At 35.6% G+C, this 20,851-nt stretch overlaps 1 protein-coding gene and 1 long non-coding RNA gene across 3 annotated transcripts; one reads left to right on the forward strand and one right to left on the reverse strand.

Moving 5' to 3' along the window:
• Positions 1-2,186: 2,186 nt before the first annotated feature.
• Positions 2,187-5,192, reverse strand: LOC147831397 (uncharacterized). The gene is made up of 2 exons (XR_015524192.1): positions 2,422-5,192; positions 2,187-2,339 (listed from the first exon to the last, which is right to left on the reverse strand). It is a non-coding gene; the product is annotated as an uncharacterized LOC147831397 (long non-coding RNA).
• A 2,438-nt stretch (positions 5,193-7,630) lies between these two features.
• On the forward strand, positions 7,631-19,632 carry lmnl3 (lamin L3). 2 transcript variants are annotated; one of them, NM_152973.2, is given in 11 exon segments: positions 7,631-8,202; positions 10,732-10,888; positions 11,962-12,087; positions 12,892-13,062; positions 14,207-14,332; positions 15,456-15,676; positions 16,147-16,351; positions 16,520-16,627; positions 16,898-17,017; positions 17,542-17,637; positions 19,441-19,632. In NM_152973.2, coding segments are annotated over 11 exon segments (1,755 nt in total). In that variant the 5' UTR covers positions 7,631-7,819; the 3' UTR covers positions 19,483-19,632.
• The last annotated feature ends 1,219 nt before the right edge of the window (positions 19,633-20,851 follow it).

Raw genomic sequence — 20,851 nt, forward strand, 5'->3', positions numbered from 1 at the left:
GATGCACTTTTTCAAAATTTGATGTAACGATTTATTGAAGTCATGATTTGATTTGTTTTCACCATTAAGTTCTTACAATATTTTTTGTTATGATTTTTTTTTCTTTAAAAATTGACATTCAACAAAAAAGTGACTGTTTCTTAAAAGTGCATCGATATTGACTGATTTATCGATCAATTTTTGGTGTAAAATATTGATATCGCCATAGACGTTTTTAGACTTTTTTAACATTTTGACGCAATGATTATTTGAACTTGTAATTTGATTTCACGATGATTATTTTCTTGAGATTTTTCTTTTTATTAGGATTTTTTTCTTTACAAATTGACATTTTAACAAAAAAAAAATTCTGTTTCTTTAAAGTACATTAACGGATTTATCTTTCAAATGTTTCAGTTTTCAGCAGAAAATATTAATGTCGACATAAACGTTGCTCATTTTACAATTTTGAGGCAACAATTCTTTAAACTGATGATATGATTTCTCGATTTGTTACGTTTTTTGGTTTACAAATTGACATTAAATGGAAAAGTGTCTTTTTTTAAAAGTACATTGTAAATTTTTGGTGTAAACTATTGATATCACCATAAACCTTTATTTAAATACACAAATTTAAAAATTTCGACATAACGATTCATTGAACTTACCATTTGATTTGATTATATGATTAAATTTTCTTACATTTTGTTTACAAATGAACATTAAGCGAAAAAGTGTTTATTAGGCTATTGTTTGCATTTATTTGTGAATTTAAAATATATCAAAACTTCACATCAAATAAGTTTTGCAAATGAAATGTATTTCTTTATATGTAAACAAACAACAATTTTTAATCTAAACTTTTTTTAGAATTAATTTAATCGAAGAAAGTCGAAGCAGATTCGCTCTCTGCTAGTAGGTGGAGCAGCAGTGCTATCCTGTTTCCTAGGTTACCGATATAAACAGCACTTGTCAACACCATTGTAATATGTTGCTATGCAGCAGTAGTCACGGCCAATTAAACACGCATCTAAAAATCCTTTATGATTTATTTCTCAAGTATTAATTTTTTTTGCGTATTTATTTGATAAATTTTTGATTATACAGAATGTCAATTTAATATTCATAATATATTCTTCGGTTACTTTTGTGCGTTTATAAAAATGTAACTGCTGTAATTTAGACACATGATATCTTAATATCAATCGATATTCCACTCACTCACAATAATATCAGAATAATTGTGAACAATATCGTATTGCTGGCGAAGAAGTGTCGATATCGTATCGTGATGAGACGTCTTCATCAGGGCGACGCGCACTTAAACTGCTTCTTGTTTTCCCTGAGAATCGAACCCTCAGCTTCTACGTTATTTGCCACAGTTTGAGCTATAAAGACGTTTGAAATCGCTGTTGATTAGTTTAATTGCTGGTGTCTCTGAATAACGAAAGGTAACTGCTGTAATTGTGATTAATGGATTGGGAAACAGCTCTTTTATCGTGCTGTTCTAGTCACGGGACTCGTCTGTTTGAGACTCATCCGCCACTGACGCTGTGCTGGTGTCTGCTGTTATTCAGAGTTTTTTGTGGTTATTTCTTCTGTGAAACACAAGATCAGATGTTTAACAGACAATCCAACACTAATATTGCTGAAGGGGCTAATAATATTGACCTTAACATGGCTTTACAACAATTAAAAACAGCTTTTATTCTAGCCGAAATAAAAGTAATGACTTTCTCCAGAAGAACAAATATTAGAGGAAAAACTGTCAACAATTCCTGAATCTGAGAAACATCATTTGGGGAATAATTGAAAAAAACAAAAATAAACTAACACAAGGTCGAATAAATTTGACTTCAACTGTATATATATGTATTATTTGTATTATAATGTATACAGTCAACCCTAAAATTATTCACACCGCTGGTAATTTCTGACTGTAAGTTTTTGTTCAAATGTGAACAAAGCTGAGAAATGTTTATTTGTTTCCACAATGATGCCTCTTGTACATCGTCTTATCTTTTGGGAGAAAATTGTGTCATTTACAGTCAAAAAGCTACTTCAGTAACTTTAAATCAGAATTTGCCAGGGGTATGAGAAATTTCAGGCTTGACTGTGTATGAATATATGTCAACGCAGGCTTATTGATTATTGATATGTACCCCTGTATACATTTTTGGAGAGCTCCAAATACGTCCCAGGAACTATGTTTTTTGCGGTTTTTGTTTTTCGAATCCACCAGAGGTCGCTGTGTACACTTTTTCAGATCTCAAATTTCTCTCGTGAATGCCATTCGCACCTGCTATTCCAACGTAAATCCACCAGAGGTCGCTGTGTACGCTTTTTCACATCTCATATTTCTTTCGAGCGCCATTGACACCTGCTATTTTCACGTAAATCCTCCAGAGGTCCCTGTGTACGCTTTTTCACATCTTAAATTACTCTTATGAATGCCATTCGCACCTGCTATTCCCACGTAAATCCAGCAGAGGTCGCTGTGTACGCTTTTTCACATCTCATATTTCTTTCGAGCGCCATTGACACCTGCTATTCTCACGTAAATCCACCAGAGGTCACTGTGTACGCGTTTTCAGATCTTAAATTTCTCTCGAGCGCCATTGACACCTGCTATTTCCTCATAAATCCACCAGAGGTCGCTGCGTATGCGTTTTCAGATCTCAAATTACTCTTGTGAGTGCCATTCGCACCTGCCATTCCCACGTAAATCCACCAGAGGCCGCTGTTGACTGACCAATCAACTAACCCACCATCCTCCTCCTCGAAACCCAACTGATAGTGCTTTCTAAAGCAATACAGAAAAAGAAAAGCCGTTGCAGCTGCCTGGTTTTCACCACTTTTTCAGATTTTCCCACGTTCTCGCCCTGTTATTTACTTGTTTATTTTAATTTTTTGGCTTCTGTTATTGTCTTACCCGCTTTCTGAAACCGTTCTTCGCCAGACTTGAACTCTTTTGTCGCAGTCAACTCCTTCCTGCGTTTCAAATCATCCGACGTACATGGCAAACTGATCACATCGGTAAAGCCGTCCACACTGAGGTAATTGATCAGCTGGTAAGCGCGGAAAAGAGCGGCGTCAAACCCCCTCGTAGTGTTCATTTTAAAGACGAAATGCAGCCATACGTAACTCTGGCTACATAATTGGCAATCTCCAGAAATATATACAGGGGTATGTTTCCAGAATGAGCCTTTTTTGAGCCTTTTTAAGAATAACCTGTTTAAAATGAGTTGATGCAACACATTTCTGCAATTATTAAATGAATATATTAGTGATAATGTTAAATTCACTGGCCATTTTGTTTATGTTGGGCTCTTTCATCGCATGGAAAACACAAAGCTGCATCTCTTATTGTGTTTCATGGGAGAAAAAAAGAATTACGCATTGCTGGAACAACATGACAGTGAGTGAAGGGTCACTCTGTTAATGATTCGTGTTTGTTTTGTTTATTAAAAACATCATATTCCTCTCCGTTTTAATTGTTTTCGAATGTTGGAGGGTAAAATCTGGGACTCGAGGCACCTCGTCAGTGGTGGATCATAATCTGGATCTCCTCAAAAACATCACGACTTTCCCAAATATCTCACACACACAAATACAGAATACGGATCATGTCACAAACACACCTCGCCTCATTTTTCTATGACTACGAAATCAACACTAGAGTATAGTTAGCATCCATTTGTTCTGAAAGTGTTAGCGTAGACCCGATCTCATCTGTGTCGATCTCTTTATTTCCCCTTGAATGTCCATTACACGTTTATTTTGTGCATTGTATGTAGTAAATGAGATGTTTTGGAAAACAATTGACAAATAAACAGCTGTATATACCGACGCACAACCTGTGAGTGTTCATCAATGCAGCGTTCAGACTCATATTTACTTTAACTTTAATATACAGCATCAGCACTTCATATTTGATTTAATGCTATAATTGATTTGCATCCAAAATAAGTTTGTTTTGACATAATATATGAGTGTGTGTGTGTGTTGTGTATATGTATTATTATATATACATACACACATGCATATATTTAAGAAAATATTTATATTTATGAATATGAAAATATATGATACGACTGATAATTTAAATGTCTGTGTAACAAATTAGTTTCCTATAGTTTTGTTTCTACCACATATAGATAATAAATAGATATATAATACACACACACACACACACACTCTGTCAAAACAATCTTATTTCTCCCAGCACTACTGATAATGTCTGATATTTGAAATAATAATGTGTGTTGTATATTATAATATTCATTTTCCTTCAGCTTGGTCCCTTTATTTATCAGGGGTCACCACAGCGGAATGAACCACCAACTATTCCAGCATGTGTTTTACACTGCAGAAGCCTTTCAGCTGCAACCCAGTACTGGAAACACCCACCCACACACACACTCATACACTACAGCCAAGTTACTTCATCAGTTCCCCTATAGCACAGGTGTTTGGACTGTAACCGGAGCACCCGGAGGAAACCCACGCCAACACAGGGAGAACATGCAAACTCCACACAGAAACACCAACTGATCCAGCCGAGACTCAAACCACAAGAGCCACAATAACTAGAGGTTTTATATTCAGATAATGTAGCTGACAGAGGAAAAACATAAAATAATCTAGACATTCACATGAACTGAACAAGAATTATTCATATTATCTATTAATTTATCCCATAATTGTGCATTAATATTGTCCACCTCGACCCTTACATTAATATAAACGTATGAATTATTGAATGATGCTATATTGATGTAAATATCCGCAGCTGTATCACCTCTAGACGTTATTAACAGGAGCCAGCATGAAGAGTTTCATTATACAACAAACTCGCTTCACACTCCTTAAGGAGACGGAATAAAAGAACAATTCAATAAAAGAATATAGTCAAAATTGAAGAGATAATAATCAATTTACACTTATTATAGTCTTTTCAGTTTAGTTATGATCAAAAGTTATGCAATGCACTTTTAGCACAGAAAATACACTCATACAAACAGTTCCTAAAAAGAGTTGAAGAAGCACAGTGCTCAGCACAGTGCTCAATCTCTCTATAGGAAGCTCTGCTCTACAACATTTGAGCACATGCATTAGTTTAGTCAGTACTGAAGCCAAATCTGAAGCTGATCTAACAAAATAACTTACAATAATGGTTCACAATCTAGTACAGCTGCATTTGTGTCATTTTCAAAAACAGCAGAAATCAAGAGAAACAAAAATATATGGGCCATTCTTCAACTACGGGCACTTTTAGCCTTGCGAAGTTGAGTTAAACAAACTTGTTCAAAACAGCACAGCCTAATAAGTTTAAACTTTTGTCCAGTTTTTAGATCTGTAAGAGGACAAACTTAGATAAGAAGAGGAACATTTGACCATGGTGAACTGAACACATGTCAATTCCAGCACATCTCAATATACAGCTCATTTCAAAATGAAATCAATGATGGCCGTCAAACATCGTCTGAGATCATTTCTGTATCTAGTTTAGCCAATCTTTCCACAATATATACAGTTAAAGTCAAAATTATTCGCTCCCTTTGATTTTTTATTTTCTTTTTTTTTTTTTTATTTCCCAAATGATGTTGAACAGATTCAGGAAATGTTCACAGTGTGTCTGATAATCTTTTTTCTTCTAGAAAAAGTCTTATTTGTTTTATTTCGGCTAGAATAAAAGCTTTTGAACTTTTTGAGTTTTGAATTTTTTAAAAACTATTTTTAGGACAATATTATTCGCCCCTTTAAGCTTTATTTTTTTCTGATAGTCTCCAGAACAAACCATCATTATACAATGACTTGCCTAATTACCCTAACCTGCCTAGTTACCCTAATTACCCTAGTGAAGCCTTTACATGTCACTTTAAGCTCAACACTAGTGTCTTGAAGAACATCTAGTCTAATATTATTTACTGTCATCATGACAAAGAGAAAATAAATCAGTTATTAGAGATGAGTTATTAACACTGTTAGAAATGTGCTGAAACAATCTTCCCTTCATTAAACAGAAATTGGGGGAAAAAATAAACGGCCGCTAATAATTCCGGGGGGCTAATAACTCTGACTTCAACTATATATAATGATTATACATTTGTCAATGAAATAAATGAGTTGTGTGCTGAATTGTACACCTGTCACACTCTCACATTGAATATTAATGTGGTTAAGAGCTTATTAGAAAATAAATCAAGTGAATTTATGTATTAAATAGAGCATGAACTCATTGTGAATACACTTTTAATGTGTGATGAGAGCTTTTTAAACATGTTTTAATAAATGTGTGTGGTGATGGAAATGACATTTCAACAGTTTATTGTGGAAACAAATTAAAGATCGCTTCAGCGATTAGCTTTGAATTGATACTAGCCTTTCATGTCTACAAAACACTCAGGTACAGCATGTTTGGAAGTGACGTAGAATAAATGTATTTCCTTATCAAGCAATATTTACCGTGATTTTTCTTCAAGTATTATGGATGAAAATGTAAATTCCTCCATCTTGAAGATGTTCTCAGATGTCTATTTATTTTCACAGAAACCAACTCAATAATCTTTCAGACAAACCTTTTAAAGCGACAGTACAGTGTTGTGCTGGAAATGACACTGATACTGTGCCACAGCTGTATTTAGTATAAATAATAATGCTGATAATAGTCTCACATTAATAACTATAAATTATTTAAATTATTTCACTAGTGCTTCATTAAGATGCATTAATAGATACCAGAAAAATCATAATTTTAATTGTTGAAGTTCAAAACTCTGGATGTGCAACAAGCTGAAAACAGTGATTTTGACACCTAAAAGGAGGGTGAATAATAGGAAAAATATATAATAGAAAGCTGGTCAGTTTTTAAAGTAGGTTTTATTGTCAGTTTGACAAAGAAAGAGGAATTTGAACAAAATTATATATTTATTTTTGTATATATGATGAAGGGACATAAAAGTGCCCGTAGTTGAAGAATTACCCATATATATATATATATTTATTTTTTATTTATTTTTTTTTCTTTTTTGCGATATTTTGCATGAATTTAAATGTATTATCTCTTCATTTCTAAAGATATTCTGTGATTAAATTATTCATTCATTAATTTTCTTGTCAGCTTAGTCCCTTTATTAATCCGGGGTCGCCACAGCGGAATGAACCACCAACTTATCCAGCAAGTTTTTACGCAGCAGATTCCCTTTCAGCCACAACCCATCTCTGGAAAATGATTAAATTATTATTTTAATAAGTATATCTGTTTAATAAATCTGTTTTGTTCAAATGCACCAGTACATTACCCATATTCACTGAGAGATGGAGGAAAATGTTCATTGTGATAATGGGCTGAACTCAATAATGCTGAGCACTGCATATGTCAATAAACTGTTTTAATTGCTTTTCTATTTGTAGACTTAAATATAACTTTCATATACATTTGAATCTCTTTTTCTGACACTATGAACAGAGCTTTGCTTTGTGCAAGCTTGCATTTGTGTACAGAATGAAGTGTGTAACTGCTGAAAGCAGCGTCTTTCCCTTTAAATCCGGCAGTTTTGCTGCGGTCTTGTGATGTGACGTCACGCGCAGCTGACAGTAATGAGGCACAATTTGGGCAAACATCATCCTCATCTTCATCATCAGAGCTCAGGGAAGTGGTGTGCGTTTGCGCTCCTCATCTTTAACATACATGTAAAATATACAGATGTTTAAGCGCTGATCTTCACTCTGCGCATGTGCGGATCGAATAACGCGTTTAGTAATTTTAATTCTGCGCGTGCACTCGTGTTTTTATTGTAATTCAGTGTGAGCTCTGTTATTGATTAGTTGTTGAGCGATGGCCATGGTCACTTCCACCCCGATGGAGAGAAGCGCGTCCGCGGCGGTGCGCGCGTCCCGCAGGAGCGGCGCATCCCCGTGCACCGTCAGCCCGACGCGCCTCACGCGCCTGCAGGAGAAGGAAGACCTGCGGCAGCTCAATGACCGCCTGGCCAACTACATCGAGCGGGTGCGGCAGCTGGAGGCGGACAAATCCTCCATGCAGATCCTGCTGGAGGAGAAGGAGGAGAGCTCGCTCCGGGAGGTCGGGAACGTGCGCCGCCTGTACGAGAGCGAGCTGGCGGACGCGCGCAAGTCTCTGGACGCCACCGCGAACGAGCGCGCCAGACTCCAGATCGAGTTCTCTCAGTTACAGGAGGACCACCGCAAACTCGCTGCCAGGTAAACGAGGGTGGTGTAACTTCACTGTGTGCTTTATTTTGTAACCAGTACTTCACTTTTAAACTGCTGACATTGATAAGAAGTCATACGGAAACTTTATATTTCAGTTATTAAAGTGTGAGGCGATGTGTACACGTCAGATTTACTGCTCCGCCCCCATTGTGACAATACATACATTTTATTGTTATTTGATACAAAGATGCTGTGATTCAAAGTGTAATTTCTCTAATGTAAATACACTTTACTCAAAATATTACCGACTTTCACGAAGCTGCATAATGACGGTTAAACCTTTGGGTTAAACGCGCCATTAACCGAATTAAGATTTTAACTAGTACTTTACTTTTAGACCTCTGACATTAATAAGCCATTCGGAAACTAAAACTATATATATTACATGTAAAACTAAGTTTTATAAATATAACTGATTAAGTTAGTCCGCAGTATTTCAGTTGACGGTTAATAATCGCGGGTCACGTGATGTCAGTTGTTGTTATCAGTATGTTGATGTAGTATTTAAATTTGTTTATAACATGCTCATTTAGCGGACGCTGTTATCTGAGGGTTTTTTTTTTTTTGTAATTTGATGGAAGGATGATATGACAATAGCTTTATAAATGTAACTTTGCATATGTTTAAAAAAATCTAAATAATAAAAACTTTCAAGGGTTTAACAATGACTGTTAAGCGCGTCATAACTAGCGGTGTAACCAGGGCCGCAGCTGGCCGAAAGATCACACAAAATCACACAAACATATGCGTTTAAACATGCATTTATTTATTTTATTTTTATTATTTTTTATTCATTTAATTATTTATACACCTAATTTTGCATTTAAACACTCAAAATTATATTTAAACATTCAAATATTTACATTACAAAACAATAGTTTACATAAAACACACTGGCATGTCTTCGGCTGAATCACTTATTTCAAACATTGACAAAAGGTAAGGTAGGAGACCCTCTCTTTACCTGTGGAGAACCTCAGTGCTGCATCCTGCGTCTGGATCTGTGCAGCTGCTGGTGTCTCTGGAGCAGTGCTGGATTAGGCCACCTCATCTTCTTTAAACATGCATGTTCAATACAGAAGAAATTTAAAAAAAAAAACTCATCATGACATACCATCAAGACAAAGGGCTAGTCAAGCACTCTTTATAATGTGTCTCAACTACAACCACTGTGGAATAAACCTGCACTATAATCTATGGTGACAAACACTGACCCCTGCTGTCAGAATAAGTCAAAGACACTTGCGGTTTTAAGAATTAATGAGTGTATTTTTAAACAAAAACTTTGTTAACATTCAGAAAAAAATAATCATTTATGAATTCATGCTATAAAATGGTTTCTGGCCTGCGGCTTACAGTAATTTGACTGTTTTATATCATTGATCTTTTAGAAATCACAGAATATTAGTCAGTTTTGTTATTTCATATTGTAATGTACAAAAATGGAAAACCGGCCTATTAATACTCACCAATCCTCTAATGTAAAGACTAAAGAGACTTTACTGTCATTGCAGTGATACAAGCAATAACAACAACAGCAGCAATAAGAACTGAATAAATAGACAAAACAATAAACAATGATAACTGCAGATGAATATATAATTATATATAATATAATAACTATATATTAATAAACAATAGATACAGTGAAATAATCGTGCAGTACATGTAGATGGTGTGTATACAGAATCGTAGAGTATTGCACAAGTTAATAAAAGTAATTGAGCTTGTGTAATTGTCAGCAACATGGGGAAGAGGGGCAAACGCAAAATGTCTTGGCAAATAGACAAACAATATATATATTTTAAAAGCATGTTTCCATTTATTTGTAAAATAACAAAATATAAAACCACATATCCAGCAGAAAAAAGAAACAACAACTTGGTGACAATAGGATAGACCTTTTTATTTCCAAGAAAATGCTTTTTAGGTACACGTTGTTTGATTTTAAGTCCAAAATATGATCCATGATGCAACACAAATTCAGTTTTACATAAATATTACTGATTGAGGTTCTCTTAGCAGTGTACAGTGGAGCCACAGTCAATGCACATAATAATAATATAATATTAATAGTAATAATAATAATAATATTATAATAATTAATGATTATGATGCACCCGTCTCTAAAGAGGATTAGAATCATTTAGCAGATGTTGTTCTTTAAAGCAAGATAAGGTTAAGAACAATTAAAAGTAAATAATAAATGTTGTAAATGTGGCCTGTGATAGTTGTTTATATATGTCTGTATTCATTTATTTGATCATAATGATGATGATATTAAAAATAATAATTATAAAATAATAGAAATGAAACATGTTAATAGCTCTAAAATAGCTATATTGTCATATTTATTATTATAAATAATAATAATAATGAATGTTGTTGTTGTTATTATTAGTATCAACTAGTATTAATCACTGATCTGAAGACATATTTTGCCCAGTTGTTTGCGGTTTATTTAAATGTTTTAAGTGTGAATGTGTAGTAATTTGTAGTTCATCCTTTGTTTTCCAGGAATAATAAGAAGGAGTGTGAGCTGACTGCGGCTGTGGATCGCTGGAGGAATCTGGAAGTGGCTCTGAACGCTAAAGAAGCCGATTTTGCCAATCTTCTGAGCACAAACCGGAGGCTGGAGACGGAGATCTCAGAGCTGAAGACTCAAGTGCCTGCGGTCAGTCACACACACACAGAGATGGAGACTTAAAAAAACAACAACTTTATTTTATACAGGTTTACCTCTTTAATAAAATAACTGTCAGGCGGAAAAGGATCATCTCATGCTGTGCTTCAAATCGCCCCCTAATAAAGTCCAGTCCATGTTGTTTTTTTGTTGTTTTTTTGCTATAATAAACATGATATAAATATAATATATGATAGTATTTGAATATCATCGAGATTAGCATTTATTAATATTTAAACAGTTTTCATCTTGGATTCCAATTATTTGCTTTATCTTTTTAGTAATTTTAATTTTTGAAATTACATCAAATGTAAATGTGCGTGTGTGCATGTGCACGTGTGTGTTTGTTTGTTTTGTGTGTTTGTTTTTGTTTTGTTTGTGTGTGTTTTGTCTGTTTATTTTTGTTGGTTTGTTTTTTGTGTCTGTTCGTATTTATTTGTGTGTTTGTTTGTTTGCTTGTTTTGGTTTGTCTTTATTTATCTTTGTCTTTGTGTCGTTTGTGTGTCTCTGTGTGTTTGTTTGTCTTTATTTGTGTTTGTTTGCTTGTTTGTTTGTGTGTTTTTGTTGTTTGTTTGTTTATTTATTTGTCTTTCTGTGTGTTTTTTGCTTTCGTTCGAGAGTATTTATTTGTGTGTTTGTTTGTTTTTGTTTGTCTGTTTATTTATCTGTGTTTTTGTTTTGTGTGTTTGTTTATTTGTGTGTGTTTGTTTTTTGTTTTATTTTAAGTGTCTGTTTATTTATTTGTGTTTGTTTTTGTTTGTTTATTTATCTGTGTTTTTGTTTTGTGTGTTTGTGTGTATTTTTGTCTGTTTTCATTCGTGTCTTTATTTATTTGTGTTGTTTTTTTCCTTTTGTTCGCATGTCTGTTTGTTTTATTTCTCTTTATTTATCTGTGTTTTTGTTTTGTGTGTTTGTGTGTCTGTTTGTTTTATTTTTGTTCGTGTGTTTGTTTTTTGTGTTTTGTTTTTGTTTGGGCGTGTTTGTTTTGTTTATATTTATATATATATGTGTGTGTGTGTGTGTGTGTGTGTGTGTGCGTGTGTGTGTGTGTGTGTGTTGTGCAGCTGGAGGCGGCGCTGCAGAAGCTGAAGACGCAGCTGAACTCAGAGATGCTCCGTCGAGTCGATGCTGAAAATCAGATCCAGACACTTCAGGAGCAGCTGGACTTCCAGAAACACCTTGGAGAACAGGTACACACACACACACACACACACACACACACACACACACACACACACATGCTTGACCAGCAGAGAAAACCAGAGGCCTGATAAACAACTGTGTGGGTTAAATTACTCTGCTGACAGTTTATTTATTGATTTTAATTGGGTGAATCATTGCACAGCAGTGGTTTGTTCTGTAGAAAGTGAAAACCCTGTAAAATGAAACTAATGTTTGATATTAGTATCAGTATGTTTTAAGGATGTCTATTGACCTTATTCTTGATGCATGTAGAAGATATTAAGCTGTTATAAACATCTCAAGTTTGCAGTTTGTCTCTACTGCCTAAATAGATCAATGGTTTTTTGTTGTCTTGTACGTCTCGTTTCTCATCAAATCTTCTGACCAATCAAATGCCTTCTAATATCTGAAATGCCCCGCCCCCTTCTCATTTGATGTGCTTGAGCTCAATTGCTCTCACTAGCAGAGCTGTGAGGAAAAATGCTATTGGCTGTTTATAAAAAATGGGAGGAGCTACTCTATGCCCTGCAATCTCAACTGAAAGATGAAGAGGCATCAAATATCGAATAAAAAATGCACATTTCAAAGCACTTCAGTAGACCTTTAAGGGTGCTATTAATGATTAAAAATTAAAAACTGCTTTCATTTCAACCGAAACAAAACAAGTCTTTTTATATTGTGAAAATAAACAGTCTGTTAAACAGTCTTGTAACATGGGAAGTATTTGAAATGGAGTTAAAATGTCTGCTGTAATGCGTGTGCATGTGTGCGTGTGTGCGTGCGTGCGTGTGTGCGTGCGTGCGTGTGTGCAGGAGGTGCGAGAGATGCGCAGTCGTCACGAGTCTCGTCTGCTGGAGCTGGACTGCGGTCGACAGAAAGAGTTTGAGGGTAAACTAGCAGAAGCCATGAAGCAGCTGCGAGACGAGCACGAGACGCAGATCCGCCAGTATAAAGACGAGCTGGAGAAAACCTTCAACGCCAAGGTCAACAACACCACACACAACTGCAGAACAGATCCTGTTTATATCCGTGTGTTTACTGTGCTTTTAGATGAGTTTATTGGTATTGTTTTCTTGAAAATTTTAATAGTTAAACATATTTAAAACTTATTTCTTGCCTCTAGCATTTTAGTGTGTTTCAGTTTATACATATATTATTTTAATTATTGCACTTTGGATCAAGTATGGTGGTGTAAAATTGTGCCCTGTGTATAATGTTTGCCTAGCCTTATTATTATTATTATTTATTTATTTATTTATTATTATTATTATTATTATTATTATTATTTATTATTATTATTTATTATTATTATTGTTGTTGTTGTTGTTGTTGTTGTTGTTGTTATTATTATTATTATTATTTATTGTTTTATTATTATTATTATTATTATTATTAGTAGAAGTATTATTAGTAGTAGTATTTATTATTATTATTAGTAGTAGTAGTATTATTATTGGTATTTTTATTGTGTATTATTATTATTATTATTATTATATAATCTACTTTTGTATAATCTACTTATAATTACTTTTTGTAATTTAATAAATGTATTAGTTTTAGTAATTGCCATATTTGGAAACTATTATAGTTATTTGCTTTTGATTTGTTCATTTTTGTTGTATTTAATGTTAACTCTTTAGCATTAATACATTTATATAATTGTTTAGAATTTTTGTTTCTTGTATTGTTTTTTATGAGTAATTTGACATGTTTATGATTAATATAGTTGTGTTATGCATCAATGGTTTCAATTTTATTCATTTTTATTTAAATGATTTCTATATTTTCAATTTTTAAATTAGCAAATACTGCATGTAATATTTATTTTGTTGTAATTTTAAATTAATTGTCTTCAAAAAATAGACTTTAGTATTTTTCATATATTTTATACATTTATTTTTTGTGAGTTTTTTGTTGCATTAGTAAGTGTATATTATATTGCTATATTTATTTTCTGTGTTTTTTTCTTTTTGTTGTTTAATACATTTCTGTATTTGTTTGTTTGTTTGTTTGTTCTATTCACATTATTTTCTCTATATTTTTATATACTATCAGAATAAATGGTGCCCTAAGCAGTTGTTTTTTGTCATGTTATGCATTTTCACAGTGTTTATTTGTCTCTCTCAGCTGGAAAACGCCAAGCAGACAGCGGTGAAGAACAGTGATTTCGCCTTCTCCACTAAAGAGGAGCTGGCAGGAACTAAACTCCGACTGGAGTCTCAGACGCAGCAGATCAACAACCTGCAGAAACAGGTGACGCTTCCACCACACAGCTCTGGAGTTCTTCAGAGAGGCTTTCAGTGCAGCACGGTGACCGTTTAGAATCTCACAGGAGTTTCAACTTAAATGTGTTCCTTTGATCTTTCTGTTCTTCAAAGCATCCGCAAACATACAATGTATCATTTCTGCTGAATGTATATACAGCCAAAGTCAAATTTATCTGCGCTCTTTTGAATATTTTTGTTAAGTATTTCCTAAATGATGTTTAACAGATTCAGGAATTTTTCACAGTATTTCCTCTAATATATTTTCCCTTTGAGAAAGTCTTATTTGTTTTATTTTTAGCTAGAATAAACACAGTTTTTACTTTTTTTATTTATTTATTTTTTATTTTAAGGTCAATATTTTTAGTCCCCTTAAGCCTTTATTTATTCGCCCCTTGATGCACTTATTTAAATTTTACAGTCAAATACAGTATTGTATGGGAAATTGTAACTAAAATGTAAATTTTGCACTACTGATTGACCTTCTGTTGTCCACAAATTAAGTAATGATTCTAATTGATTTATGAAAATGCATGTTAAGGTGGCATCTCGGCATTAAACCTTAGACTCAAACACACACACACACACACACACACACACACGTTGTTGTTATTATTATTATTATTATTATTATTATTATTATTATTATTATGTTTGTATATACACTAGAAATAAGTATTATAAACCAGTATTATATGTATAATAATATTATTAATAATAACAATTATTGATTTATTATTATTATTATTATTATTATTATTATTATTATTATTATTATTAATGTTTGTTTATACACTAGAAATATATATTATTAACAAGTATTATATGTATAACAATAATAATAATAATAATAATAATAACAATTATTGATTTTTTTTATTATTATTATTATCAACATGTTTTATACAAGATGATGATGATGATGATGATGATGATATTATCATTGTCATCTTGTTTAAATAAACGTGTTTATTATATTAAATTAATAATAATAATAATAATACAATTTTAAAGACATCTAAAAACAATGATTAATTGTTGTCTTCCACTGTATTGTTAATCTGCTTGCGTGTGTGTTTGTGTGTGTGTGTGTGTGTGTGTGTGTTGTGTAGGTGGTGTGTCTGGAGGCGCGTGTGCTGGAGCTGCAGCAGACTCTGGAGCATGAGCGTCAGGTCTCTCAGCAGAAGCTCTCTCAGCAGCAGCAGGAGATGGCGGCGCTCCGTCTGCAGATGCAGGAGCAGCTGGAGGAGTACGAGAACCTGCTGGACGTCAAGCTGATGCTGGACATGGAGATCAACGCCTACCGCAAGATGCTGGAGGGCGAGGAGAAGCGGTGAGCCGGCTCTGCAGGGGTCTGTTCACACCTGCTCACTTCATGCATTCAACATTAACACTTGACCACACGAACTGTGTGTTGTTCAGATTGACTCCCCTTTGGTGATGTTGGTGCTGTTTTTGCCTCATTGACTTTTATTGTAATCACGTTTATTGATTGTAAAGCCACGACAGCAGATAAACATGTTGAAAATGCTGTAGAAAAGAAGAGAATAATAGTAGAAGGTAAAATAAATGTTTTACTAATAAACAAAGGTAAGACAAACCTGACAAAAGGTCAGACAGGTCGGCCTTCAGAATATTGCCTGATAGGTGGGCCTCTGTGAGAGATGTTGAACCCCTGCTTTACACCAAAGCGAACAGACTGATATTATTTTTTTATTTTAAGTTTGGCTGACCTTTAAAGTTGTAGTTGTTGAATAGTAATATCAGGTGTGTGTTGCTGTGTGTGTGTGTGTTTCCTCTCAGACTGAACCAATCCCTGAGCCCGATCCAGCAGACTCTGAGCCCCATCATCCAGCAGTCCAGAAAGAAGCGCAAACACGACGCCACATGCTCAGGATTCTCCCCCAACTACAGGCTATCCCAGCATTCCTCCTGCCGCGGACCGGTCAGCATCGAGGAGGTGGATCTGGACGGACGATACATCAAACTCAAGAACGCCTCTGACAGGGTACGCCTGAGGAAAACACTGCAGACACGTCTCACTTTCATTTGCTTTAAATCTGAAAGAAACAAAACTACAAACTCAAAATAGATGCATGACAAACATGAGGGAGTGTGTGTGTGTGTGTGTGTGTGTGTGTGTGTGTGTGTGTGTGTGTGTGTGTGTGTGTGTTAGGATCAGGTTGTCAGTGGTTGGCAGTTGAGGAAGAGTGAAGCTGAAGCTCCTGATATCGTCTTCTGTTTCCCCTCACCGTGTGTGATGAATGCTGGACACATACTGACGGTACACACACACTCATACATTCTCTCAGTCACACGTGCGCACACGCAAACATTTTTTCTCTCTCTCTCACACACACACACACACACACACACACACACACACACACACACATACATTCTTACTCATATACTACAAAAAACACTCATCCACTCTCATACACGCACTTGTACACATACTCGTATGTACATACACTGCCTCACACACACATATTCACATATTTGTGTGTGTGTGTGTGTGTGTGTGTGTGTGTGTGTGTGTGTGTGTGTGCAGGTGTGGGCTGCTGCTGCTGTGGATCAGTGTGGTTCTGCTTCTGATCTCCTCCTCAGCACTCATCAGTCGTGGGGTTCCTTCGCTGATGTTCGGGTCTCTCTGCTCAACACACAGAACGAGGTCTCACACACACACAATTGATATTACAGCGCTGATTTTATTTTATCATCAGTCAATTTAAAGTTGTTAATTGAATAGTCATTATTACAATTATTAAAAAGTTGAATATTTTCTCTAAACTTTTATTAAAGCATTTTGGATACATGTCAACAAATTAATAATAATAATAATAATAATAATAACGGTTATGTTGTTTTATTATTAACGTTGTTGTTGTTGTAATAACAATGTTGATAAAAAACATGAATAATAATAAAAATAATATCTACATATTCATGTTTTTGTTTGTTGTTGTTAATTTTCTATTTATAATTACTACAACAACATTAATAAAAACAACAGTATAAATAATGATAATTGTGGTAGGGATAGTGGTTGTGGTAGTCGTCATGAATTCATTTGTGTGTTTTTAATTGATTAGATTAATTTTTATAAAACCGTGCGTGCATGCTTGTGTTCGTGTGTGCGCGTGTGTGTGTGTGTGTGTGTGTGTGCGCGTGTGTGCATGCGTGTGTGTGTTGCAGGAGATGGCGGAGTATTATGTGGTTCAGGATAAAACTGAAGAAGATGCGGAGAGTGATGAACCGGTGAGGAGTCGCGATGCTCACATGCGCAGACAGGTAACACACACCACACACACTCTTTATTATTTGTTCATTTATTTTAAGCAAAATTTGAATTTTAATGAATAATTTTTCTATTGCTAAAGATCTTATTTGACCAAACTCCTATTTTTATATATTAAATAAATGACCAAACTCTTTATTTTGATATGCGTGTAGAATATGGATGTTTTAGACCATCTAAAGGTGTACTCGCACTATGCTCTCTGAACCGTGCTCAGGCCCATTTCCCGGATTGTTTGAGGAGTGTGAGTGCTCTGAATCGGGCTCAGGCATGGTTCAGTTGGCTGTCCATAGCCCGGTTGGAAGAAGTGTGCCAGAGCGCGGTTCACTTGGGCTTTGGCGCGGTACGCTTGTGTGACTTTAAGGCACTGTTTGATCTGGATTTATTAATCATTCTTATTGTTCAATCAACACAAACTGTGGTAGATTATTAAAGACACAAACCCCTCACTGCACCTCAGCTGCGCCTTCAGCAGACCTCCTCATACCTGCAGCAGCAGGACTCCATGATAGTTTATGAAGTGGCTGATCTGTTCAGCAGAATATTTGACTGTGTGTCACTGCATATCAAACCACTAAACCCATATAACTAAAGAATGTCCACTGTGCTTCAGCCCAGTTCAAGGACACTGTACATAGTGTGAGTACACCCTAACACAGGTTGAGTTTTACTGTCAGTCTCAATCATCTTCAACATCAGTGAACGCATGAACCAGAACAGGTAAAGCTGGTCGTTTCTCTAGAGCACAGGTGTCAGTTCCAGTTCCTGGAGGGCCGCAGCTCTGCACAGTTTAGTTCCATCCCTGCTCCAACACACTGACCTGTAGGTTTTTGATCAGGTGTGTTTGATCAGGGTCGAAACTAAACTGTGCAGAGCTGCGGCCCTCCAGGAACTGGAATTGACACCTGTGCTCAAGATAAACACGTCTGCCAGATGCATAACATCAGAGATTGTCTGTCTTCTTCATCTGTCTTTTATAAAAGGCCAAAAGGAGGAAAAAGAAGTGTTGTTTTGTGTCCTGAAGACTAGTGCCTGTAGGTGAGGAGACGTCAGTCTGTCTGCAGCGCTTGTGCTTTGCTTGTTAACATCAGCTTAGCATGTTTGCTAACACTGGACATTATCAGCAAACATATTATTATTATTTATTCTGATTCTAATGCTGTTATTAATTTACCAGAACAAGCTGCAGTGTGCATGTGTTTGCATGTCGGATAATTGATGAGACGTCGAGTTATTATAGAATAAAGCGCTCTGCATGTAAGGAAGTGTGCAGTATAGTCTAATAATCCACCAACTGCAGGTGATCACTGCTCTCCTCCTCTTGTCTGAATCCACTGTTGTCAGGTGCGTGTCCTCCACATCTCCTCCTGATGTTGTGTTCTGATGTGATTTCTGACCGTTGTAGCTGTGAAGTCATTCAGCGGAGTGATATGGAGCTGTAATGAGCTCTACACCCACCTGAGAGTGACCATCAGCCAATCAGAATATAGCACTATGTTAGTATAGTGATCTAAAGCTGAACAGCGCTCTAAACCTGCCGGAACTACTTTAGCTCTGCCTTTATCTGACAATAACCAAACACCTAAGAGTGACCATCAGCCAATCAGAATGCAGCACTCAGCAGAGCTGTGGTTAAATGTTATTTTAGTGATATGAAGCTGTAATAAGGCCTAAACCTGCCGGAACTACTTTTGAGAGATCTACAAATAAACATTAATCTAAATATTTGAGGTGTTTATAATGTTGTGTGTGTGTGCGTGTGTGCGTGTGTGCGTGTGTGTGTGTGTGTGTTTCAGGGTCAGACGCTGGATCATGACTCTGCTTGTCTGCTGATGTGAATCTCTGCGCTGCTCTTCATATCTGAATGTTGATGTTTGTATTTAATGAATGTTCACGGCCTGACCTGGATTGTTTATATTAAGATGGATTTGTTGATTAATAAAGTTTGAATTATTGTTGTCATAATAAACACATGCTGCTGTTTTGCACACTTGTTTAAAGTGCTGGTTTTTGGGCTTGTTTCGGTCAGTTTGGTGTAAATGAGTGCTCATGTTAATGTTGAGATGATGGAGATTTCGTTAAATATCTGAAGTTTTGATCATTTTTTTCTGCTTTTAATATTAAATTGTCAATCTTTTGTTTCTTTTAATTTTTAATTCAGTTTACAAGTAGGTTTATTAATATTTTTATTTGTGATGTTGTCCATCATGATTGTTATTGATTTAATAATTGATTTTCTAATTCAGTGTCTTGAGTAACACTAAGCAAATATAAGAAATATTTTCTCTATCCGTAGCTGAAGTTTTAGTTCAATTTTAAAAATAGATTTAGACCAACTTATTAATATGCTAACTTTTATTATATGTTTATTTTTAATTTACCCTAAAGTTCCCTAAATCAGAATCTAATCACTCATATTAATGTCAGAACACATGATTGTTGGCTGAGTATCAGAATCCGCAGACCACCGGTACATTTCAAAGAACATTAAATCAAGTCCAGCATTTGAACAGCAGAGGGTGTTCTGAGGGGGCGTGGCTAAGAGGGGGCGTGCTATGTCGAGTAAGTGGGTGTGTCTGTCATTTTGTGGGTGTTTAAAATTGACTCAGTAGGGTGTGTTCCCATGGCTCTGAGTGGGCGTGTCCTGATTGCAGAGTGGGCGTGTCTTGGTTGCTGTGAGGGGAGTGTTCTGGCTGCCTAGGGGGCATGTTATGTCATATAAGTGGGCGTATCCCAGTGATTTTGAGGTTGTGTTTTATATCGACTAAGTGGGTGTGTTCTGAAAGCTGAGTGGGTGTGTCCTGGTTTCTCTTAGGGGAGTGAGCGTTATGTTAAATAAGTGGGCGTGTCTTGGTTGCTGTGAGCGGAGTGTTCTAGCTGCCTAGGGAGCATGTTATGTCAAATAAGTGGGCGTATCCCAGTGATTTTGAGGTTGTGTTTTATATCGACTAAGTGGGTGTGTTCATGTTATGTTCAATAAGTGGGCGTTTACTGATTGCTCTGTGGGGGCGTGTTCTAACAACTTAGGGGAGTGTTCTGACTGCCTGGTGAGTATGTTATGTTAAATAAGTGGGCGTGTCTGTGATTTTGAGGGTGTGTTTTATGTTGACTGAGTGGGTGTGTCCCCTTGTCTCTGAGGGGGCGTGTTCAGATGGCTGACTGGGCGTATCCTGGCTGCTTAGGGAGCATGCTATGTCAAATAAGTGG

The sequence above is a fragment of the Danio rerio genome, chromosome 23 (genome assembly GCF_052040795.2).
Source record: "Danio rerio strain M-AB ecotype USA chromosome 23, GRCz13ab, whole genome shotgun sequence".
Classification (NCBI taxonomy): Eukaryota; Metazoa; Chordata; class Actinopteri; order Cypriniformes; family Danionidae; genus Danio; species Danio rerio.